At 43.3% G+C, this 10,000-nt stretch overlaps 1 protein-coding gene across 1 annotated transcript in view; it reads left to right on the forward strand.

The window, feature by feature from the left end:
- LOC141074123 (uncharacterized) overlaps positions 1–10,000 on the forward strand; it is a 236,798-nt gene that overhangs the window by 195,617 nt on the left and 31,181 nt on the right. Inside the window, exons 20-22 of the mRNA XM_073561654.1 lie at positions 2,442–2,498; positions 2,890–3,055; positions 6,805–6,975. Coding sequence (XP_073417755.1) covers positions 2,442–2,498; positions 2,890–3,055; positions 6,805–6,975 — 394 coding nt within the window. The remainder of the gene's footprint in view (positions 1–2,441; positions 2,499–2,889; positions 3,056–6,804; positions 6,976–10,000) is intronic.

The following is a 10,000-nucleotide window of genomic DNA, read 5'->3' on the forward strand; positions in this document are numbered from 1 at the left end:
GCATTATTCCCTATGAGGGGGGCAGTATTATACCCTATGAGGGGGGCAGTATTATACCCTATGAGGGGGGCAGTATTATACCCTATGAGGGGGGCAGTATTATACCCTATGAGGGGGCAGCATTATACCCTATGAGGGGGTGCATTATTCCCTATGAGTGGGTGCATTATTCCCTATGAGGGGGGCAGTATTATACCCTATGAGGGGGGCAGTATTATACCCTATGAGGGGGGCAGTATTATACCCTATGAGGGGGGCAGTATTATACCCTATGAGGGGGTGCATTATACCCTATGAGGGGGTGCATTATTCCCTATGAGGGGGGCAGTATTATACCCTATGAGGGGGGCAGTATTATACCCTATGAGGGGGGCAGTATTATACCCTATGAGGGGGACAGTATTATACCCTATGAGGGGGGCAGTATTATACCCTATGAGGGGGTGAATTATTCCCTATGAGGGGGGCAGTATTATACCCTATGAGGGGGGCAGTATTATACCCTATGAGGGGGTGCATTATACCCTATGAGGGGGTGCATTATACCCTATCATTATACCCTATGAGGAGGGCAGTATTATACCCTATGAGGGGGGCAGTATTATACCCTATGAGGGGGTGCATTATACCCTATGAGGGGGTGCATTATACCCTATCATTATACCCTATGAGGGGGGCAGTATTATACCCTATGAGGGGGTGCATTATACCCTATGAGGGGGGCAGTATTATACCCTATGAGGGGGGCAGTATTATACCCTATGAGGGGGGCAGTATTATACCCTATGAGGGGGTGCATTATTCCCAATGAGGGGGGCAGTATTATACCCTATGAGGGGGGCAGTATTATACCCTATGAGGGGGTGCATTATACCCTATGAGGGGGTGCATTATACCCTATCATTATACCCTATGAGAGGGGCAGTATTATACCCTATGAGGGGGGCAGTATTATACCCTATGAGGGGGTGCATTATACCCTATGAGGGGGTGCATTATACCCTATCATTATACCCTATTAGGGGGGCAGTATTATACCCTATGAGGGGGGCAGTATTATACCCTATGAGGGGGTGCATTATACCCTATGAGGGGGTGCATTATACCCTATCATTATACCCTATGAGGGGGGCAGTATTATATTCTATGAGATGGCTGCATTATATTCTATGAGGGGTCTACATTATATTCTATGAGGGGGCTGCTTTATATTCTATGAGGGGGCTACCCCAACTCCTGCTACATAATTAAGACATGTACAACCTTATATTATACCCGGATATTAGTGTGTTTTACCGCACAATTGGTGGTCTGGTATTTAACTCTATGCAGCTACATAGTGGGCCCCAAGAATGATTTTCTCTGGTGGGCCCAAGGTGTTCCAGTCCGACACTGTATATATATATATAAATCCATGCCTAATATAAATCCATAACTAATAATATTTAACACATACCAGGCTAGGATCCGGACCCTGGCAAATGGACTACTGCTTTGTTTCAGCTACCGTGGCTATTGTGGGTACGGCCATGGCCATTGCTAGGGAGAGAACAGGAAACCAGTGTTGCACATTGCTTCATCTCTGTTGGACTACAAGTTGTGCCTGAGGATTGTGTCCGTCCGATCCATCTTTGTGTTTTACTTACAAGGAGCCAGGGTGTCTGTGCACTGTGTTTTGTGGGTGAACTCGGGCAGGACTACCACTCCGGTCACCTTTGTTTCACATGATCAACTACAGCATCATTCACTTGGGGCTCTATAGAGCCCTGGTTCTCAAGGTCACTAGTGGTCACATCAGTCAGACCCCCAACAATTGGAAAGTTAACCTCTGTCCATGGATAATATCAAACTTGAGAAAAACCCTTTAATTGTCTATGGGATGGACTGAGATGTATGTGGCTATTTCTAGAAGTTCCTGACTGAAGACAAGGTGTGCAAGGGCAGCCTTCCCTTCATGTGAATGGTGTACTTCACAGATCCATTGTTCGGATTGATGGGACCCCCAAGAAATTAGCAAGTTATTACCGATCGTGTACATTGGTGATAACTTGCTAGTCTCTAACAATTTTGTTGAATTGATGCTCTTGCCAGAAACCATAACTATGAATTTTGCAGAATCGACTGATGATCACTAAAGATGAGAGAACCCGAAGTTAAAAGTTCAGGGTTCTTATCGAACAGTTACTGCCAAGGCCGGAGAGGGAGATTGAGATTTTTTTTCTCTTGATCCAAAGTTCAGGTGGTCCTTGTTTTCTAATGGGTCTGGTTCTGGTTCAAGATTGGGTACAGTTATGGTACCCAAACAGAACATTGGACTAAAGTTCAGGTCGGGAACTGGAACTCGAATTTCCATGGGTCTGCTCATCCCTAATATTTACACATCGGTGCTCAAATAAAAATCGCAAACTTTTAATATCACCATACAATTTCCTCTTTTACAGGTGACCTGTGCTTTACTGAGGTAAAAGTCACGCCAGGACCACTGGTGACCACAGATGGTGAGTGGAAACAAATGCTCCGATGTTCTTTGGTATCACCCCTGCTTTTATGCTTTATGGTGGAGAAGACCTTGGTGGACCTATCTAGGCTTGCACAAGATCGTTCTTCTTACAGAGCGTTTATTCATTAAGTCACCATGGCTCGAGATTGAGCAGAAGGCCTTAAGTTTAATAAATCTCATCAAACCCTTTGGTGCTACCAAGGTTAGATTTATCAGTGGGTGCAAATATAAATACTAGACTTATAGGTAACACAGAATTCAATATAAAGCAAGGTCCTACCACATGATTTAGTCACACAGGCTCTTTCCATTGTCTTGGACCTCACCCACCAACAAAAGGCAGCCATTGTCTTTTTTTAGTCAAAAATATTTTCTTTTTGCCTTCACAGGCATCTGCATGGAGAAAATACCAGAAGGTTTCAAAAACTTCTACACTCCTCTGGTGACAGTGGACGGCCTGACCTGTGTGTCCTACTGCGAACAAACTTCTCCAAAATACATGAACTGCAACGGTGGAAGCTGTAACTTAAAGAAAGATCAGGGACCACACTGCTTGTAAGTTGTGGCTAGAGAGCTGCCATCTTGGCCTCCTAGTTTCCTTCTCAGACCAGCTTGTACGGTTACATAGGGGAAACCCCTGGGTTTTCCTTCTATCTTTCTTATCCTTTTTGTGGTCACCATTTTTGTTTTTTTTTCTTACTTTTTTACTTGATTGATTAGAAGACAAGTTCAAGCCAAGAAACGCAGGGAACTATGGTACTATGATGATACCACTGAGGAAGAAGGTCATGGAGAAACCTTCTTTCTCTAGCTGTGGATGCCTTCTGTTATAGTTACTATTTATACATAGTTTATTGGGTTCTGCAATTCGCCCACTCCTTTTCTTACTGCTTTACTATGCCCCAAATTATATAAAATATCCCATGAAACACCTGCCAAGAGCAGAGCGAATCAATTCATCAGTCCCTGGTCCAGCAGGCACACAAACCTTCCCTTCCTGCCAGCATCCCAGGCACATCTTCTGATCTGTAGGCCAGGCCATCATTGTGGTGTGATGCACCCAGGACATCTCGTCAGACCTCCTGATCAGAAGGGACAGAGTGGCCACTATACCACCGTCCTGCAAATCAATTCGCTCATCTCTAGTCAAGATCTTTGATCTTTCCTTGTGAATTTTGGGTCGGTTTGATATGTCCCATGATCTTATATTATTTGGCTTAGCATCATCTGACTGATGCTGGCTTCTAAACTTTTGATTACCGTAGTCTAAAATCCCCATATTGCTCTTCAACTCATTTTTTCCCCAGTGCTTTCCCAATTATTACTTCATTTTGCCAGAAAAATATTTAATATTGAGAGTCCTCAGTGGTTGATACCTTTTATTAATTTTGCCATGTATTTTCTACTAAGATGTGCAGAACCTTAAAGAGTAACCATAATTGTAATTTGTATTGTATAAATCAATAATACACATGAAAATAAGCAGCTTTCTAATGAACCTTATGATCTTTGTCCTCCTGGACTGATCATTCATTCTGAAAATGCTCAATTTATGAGTAAAATTTGTATTCAGTGAAGACGAAATATTACAAGAATAATATGGGAGATGACAGTGGGTGCTCATAAAATTCTATGGAGAAGGGAGGAGCTCTGTCTTTAGCTCCTCCCCTTCCATCTACATGGAATATTATGAGCACCAATTGTCATCTCCTATCTCAGTAATTTAACATTCTATCTTCACTAAATACAGATTGTACCTGTAAAATTATAAATTTGAGAATGAAGATGATCAGTCCAGGAGGAGGAAGAAGCCAAATTGTCACATAAGATTTTGCTGGTTACTCTTTAAAATTATGCAAAAAAACTCCAGATTTTCAAAGCCAGCTTACCGGTACACCCCGGTGTGTGAGATCCAATATCAATCCAGGAGAAAGTCTGCACGGAGACCAGAGCAGGAGCCAGCCACGAAAGATTCAAATGAAAAAATGTAACTTTAAACTCTAGCGGACAAAATCCAGGATGCAAAATTTTAAAAAGTTTTTTCTTGCATTAGCAAAGATTTTTATTATTAAAGTCCATCATAAAATAAATCCACACTTCTGGACAGTAGATAAATAGATTAGGGGAAGGGGGGGTTAGCCTCTCAGACTACGCGTCTCGGCGAATTAACGCCTTCTACATGGTCTGTCCAACTGAAAATTAAGCTACCCATATATAAGGAAGAGGGGGGAAGGGATGAAAAAAGGAATTAAAAACAAGAGTAAGTCCTCCCATACTTTAACCCTATGATGACAAAACCCCAATCAATAGTGATACACGGAAAGAGCATATGAGAAGTCAGTTAACAAGTATACAAATATATATATGGAAAAAAATGTTCCAGCATTCTACATCATAATAATGTCACTAAATAAATATCTTGACACAAAGATACAACAAGCAAAAGATATATACTGTATATATATATATATGCATAAACATACATTCACCAGATGGATAGATCATCAATTTTAATTATAAATTTATTATTTCTTATTCGATTCCCTTTAATCCTTCTTTCTGAAAAAAAAAAACCAAAAAAAAAAAACCCCCCAAAAAACCCAAAAAAGCAAAAAAGATGATCAGTCCAGGAGGAGAAAGAAGCCAAATTGTCACATAAGATTTTGCTGGTTACTATTTAAAATTATCATTAACCAAAGTGGTTTCATATACTAAATTGCATCCAAACACTGAGCTCTTTTGTCATCTACCATCAACGTAGAAGAAAAATCCAGTTCACTCTCAATATACTTCCAGTCCACGGCGAGACACGGGACCGCGATACAGCCCAGCGACAGGCAACGCTAACAGGAAGGAAAGGATCCGTCTTCCTATCGGACAAGGTTAAACGATGCTTTAGCTCAATAGTTAAAAAAACATAACACATTGTAAATAAAAAACGACTGGGGGGTAGGGGAAAGCGAAAGATGTCCAAAGGTCACCAAACGCGTTTTGGACCCACAGTCCGTTCTTGAACTTGGCTCGCAACAAAACTATCTTGGGCTGAACGATGAACTCACACTTGGACAACTAATCAGGGAATAGCAAAAGCTCCGATAGGTGAGGACAAAACCGAGCACAGACAGCGCAAAATCGTCTGCACATAAGTATATGAGAATGAAGAAACAATCAAAAATGAAATATATCTGAGAAATAGAAATAAAAGAATTAAAGAAAAACATTCACGTTTGCTCTTCCCACTCACATTTGTCCTAATTCATTGTCCACCCAAGACAAGTCTAAGAACGGAATGTGCGTTTTGAAACGCGTTTGGTGATCTAAGGACCTTTTCTCCTTCCCCATACCTCCAAGCCGTCTTTTATTTACGAGGTGTAATGTTTTTTAACAATTGAATTAAAGCATGGTTTTACCTTGTTCGATCAGAAGCCGGATCCTCTCCTTCCTGCTACAGTCAACACCACGTGGTCTTGGACCTCTCTGATCATAGCGGGCAACTGGCAGTGTAGGGTCAAAAAACAGAGAAGTCAGATATCGGCTGCTCCAGTCACAGGGTAGACGATGACATGATATCGCTCTGCCGTAAAATGAGGAAAGCTCTGAGGACCCCGGTTACATTGTGATGTGAAACCAAGCCAAATTTCAAAGGTTTGTGCCATAGATTGTTTTCAACACCCTTTAACTTCTTCCCGCAAAAGGGATTAAAGTCAACTATATCCATGGAGCTGAGCGAGCGCCATTTACAGCAGTAAATTGTAGTCAGTAGCTTTCTTTTGCGTACAAGACCCTGCCACCCTGAGCAGAGGGCTGTGGTGGTCTTAGGCTGGTTTCACACTAGGGTTTTTTAGCATACATGCGACCCTATGTTTAACATGGCTGCGCATGGTCTAGCGTTTGTAAGTTTTTGTATGCGTTTTTGTGCGCATATTTTTTTTTGCAGTGTGCGCCTATGCATGCCGGATGCACCCTGTTGCATTTTTTGTGCGCCCAACCAGTGTCAAAAAAATGCATGCGCACAAATGCGCAAAAAAAAAATCACATTACAGTCTATGGGAACGCTGGCATGCGCATGGACATGCGCACGTCAGCGTTTAAAATCGCATGCGTTTTAAGCGTCAAACTGGTTAAAACGTATGCTCATAAAATAAGCAAACGTATGCAAAACGCAGCAGCGTAAAAAACGCTAGTGTGAAAGTAGCCTTACAGCCCCCTTCTGCAGTAGCTGGGGTTGCACATAAAGTTACCCAATTGTCAGTTTCCCATCTGTGACCCCACGGGAATGACGGAACTATCCTTCTTCTACACAGATGCCCAGAAACCGATGTCTACATTTACACATCTTCTGACTGCACAGGAAAACTCTCTAAGTCTGGTGTCTACGGAGGGATCGGGGCGGCCATTGCAGTTCTGACCATCGTGGTTATCACTATGATTGTGTTCCTGGTCAGAGAACACAAGAAGAAGAAGATGATGATTGGGTGAGTGGACGTTGCACAATTTTTGAGTTTTTTTTCTAATATTCAGACTGGAGTATAAAGAACATAGCAAAGGTGAAAATGGCCTCCATATGTCGGTGCCAGGTCTTTCCATCCAAGACCTAGTGTTTGCTCCTTCCTATATGGCTCCTCGTGGCCGATGATCCATGTGTTTGATAATAATGCAGTTCCTCTAGGGAGGAGGTGTCCATTAGCCCATTCAGTTGATTGTGTAGATTAAAGGGGTTCTCAGCCTCTAAAAAACCCTTTAAGCTCGGGCTGGTGTAAGGAGACATAATTCCTACACTCGCTATTGGATCATCACATTCCATCCGCGGTGATTGGTTGGCTGTAGAGTTCAGATGACACCTGGATGTTAGTGCCAGGAAACACAAGGAGGAGGCATCACAGAGTGTGGAGGAGCGGTGCTGGCACTGGAGGGGAGTAGATATTTTTTTGAGGGGGAGAAAAAGGGTTTTTTTTGAAGCTCAACATTCGTGCCAATCACCTGTATACTTGGGACGACTGCAACCAGTGGGTGCCTGAACTCGCTGGTAAACCACAGCAGCAATGGAAACAGAAAAGGGAAGAAGGTTCGGCACATCTATCCAGGTAAGTAAAATACACTGTGAGAAAAAATAAAGGGAACACTTAAACAACAGAATATAACTCCAAGTAAATCAAACTTCTGTGAAATCAAACTGTCCACTTAGGAAGCCACACTGACTGACAATCAATGTCACATGCTGTTGTGGAAATGGAAATTATTGGTAATTATCAAGACAGGCCAGTACACCAGGAGACATGGAGGGAGCCATAGGAGGGCAACAACCCAGCAGCAGGACCGCTACCTCTGTCTTTGTGCAAGGAGGAACAGGAGGAGCACTGCCAGAGCCCTGCAAAATGACCTCCAGCAGGCCACAAATGTGCATGTGTCGCACAAATGGTTAGAAACCGACTCCATGAGGATGGTCTGAGTGCCCAACGTCCACAGATGGGGGTTGTGCTCACAGCCCAACACCATGCAGGAAGCTTGGCATTTGCCACAGATCACCAGGATTGGCAAATTCACCACTGGCGCCCTGTGCTCTTCATAGATGAAAGCAGGTTCACACTGAGCAAATGTGAGAGACGTGACAGAGTCTGGAGATGCCGTGGAGAGCAATCTGCTGCCTGCAACATCCTTCAGCATGACCGGTTTGGCAGTGGGTCAGTAATGGTGTGGTGTGGCTTTTCTTTGGAGGCCCATACGGTGTTGGGATGTGAGCACAACCCCCATCTGTGGACGTCGGGCACTCAGACCATCCTCATGGAGTCGGTTTCTAACCATTTGTGCGACACATGCACATTTTTGGGCTGCTGGAGGTCATTTTGCTGGGCTCTGGCAGTGCTCCTCCTGTTCCTCCTTGCACAAAGGTGGAGGTAGCGGTCCTGCTGCTGGGTTGTTGCCCTCCTATGGCCCCCTCCACGTCTCCTGGTGTACTGGCCTGTCTCCTGGTAGCACCTCCATCCTCTGGACACTACGCTGACAGACACAGAAAACCTTCTTGCCACAGCTCGCATTGATGTGCCATCCTGGATGAGCTGCACTACCTGAGCCACTTGTGTGGGTTGTAGAGTCCGTCGCATGCTACCGCGAGTGTGAAAGCACAACCAACATTCAAAAGTGACCAAAACATCAGCCAGAAAGCATTGGTACTGAGATGTGGTCTGTGGTCCCCACCTGCAGAACCACTCCTTTATTGAGGGTGTCTTGATAATTGCCAATAATTTCCATCTGTTGTCTATTCCAGTTGCACAGCAGCATGTGACATTGATTGTCAGTCAGTGTTGCTTCCTAAGTGGACAGTGTGATTTCACAGAAGTTTGATTTACTTGGAGTTATATTCTGTTGTTTAAGTGTTCCCTTTATTTTTTTGAGCAGTGTATATATTTAGATTTTGATACATACTGCATACCTTACTGAATGTGTAGAACCTTCCTTCCCCTTCCGTTTCTTTATATTTTTTTTCACCACCCTGGGCCCATTAAGACTAACTTGTTTAGCAGTGGAAAATCCTTATAAGATTAGTTACTGCAATAATGATTTTCAGCCACCAGATGGTGCTGCTCTTCTTTTAAAAACTTACTGTAGTAAAGGTTTTCAGCAACTGGATGAAGATGCAAAGGAGTTTAAACAATTGACATCAGTTAGGATGTCCATCACTAGATCTCTAGATAGTGCTGCTGCAGAAGGTTTTATTTTTTTTACTGTTACCGCAGGAAAGGATTTCTGCCACTATACAGCGCTCTAAAGTTATTAAAGACTTTCAGAAATAAATTTATTTAGCCACTAGATGGTGCTGCAGATAATTTATAACAATTACTACAGTAAACGGTTTTTTGCCACTAGATGGTGCAACAGGTTTTTTTTAAATGGAATCTGTCACCCATTTTTTGAGATATCATGTAAAGATATCATTGAATTGTGTCTTACCTAAGTATTCTAGTCGTACTTTTGATCCCCCCTGACCCCCCACCTTTGATGCATAAATACCTTTTCTATCACTCTTCCGATTTATGGAAATCGCCGGGGTCCGGTCCGATGGGTGTGGCTTATTCCCCCCCCACCTTGGCTTGCTGGACGTAATTTCTTCTGTGAATATCACAGATGGCGTTGCTTATTCGTGCCTGCACATTGATAAGGCTGTTCGCGCTTGCGCAGTATGCTTTGCCCAGCTGTGGGCAAAGCATATACGGTAATCACTACTGCACATGTCCCGGTTTTTTTCCCCTGCATCTATGACCCAGAAGTCTTCATATGCATATGCATTGTATTTTTCAGACTATAAGAAGCACTTTTTCCCAAAATTTTTTTACGGAAAATGGGGGTGCATCTTATAGTCGGAATATACTTACAAATACTGTGGCGGCAGCAGAAGTAGGGCAATGATCACACTCCCTTCTCAGGCTGGTGCAGCAGGTTCGGTGGTGGTGCTCTGTGGTGCAGGGGGAGCTCTGTTGCCATTTTGTGAAAGCCCAGAGGCCC

Source organism: Dendrobates tinctorius, unplaced genomic scaffold (assembly GCF_039654945.1).
Source record: "Dendrobates tinctorius isolate UK_male_01 unplaced genomic scaffold, ASM3965494v1 ptg000324l, whole genome shotgun sequence".
Classification (NCBI taxonomy): Eukaryota; Metazoa; Chordata; class Amphibia; order Anura; family Dendrobatidae; genus Dendrobates; species Dendrobates tinctorius.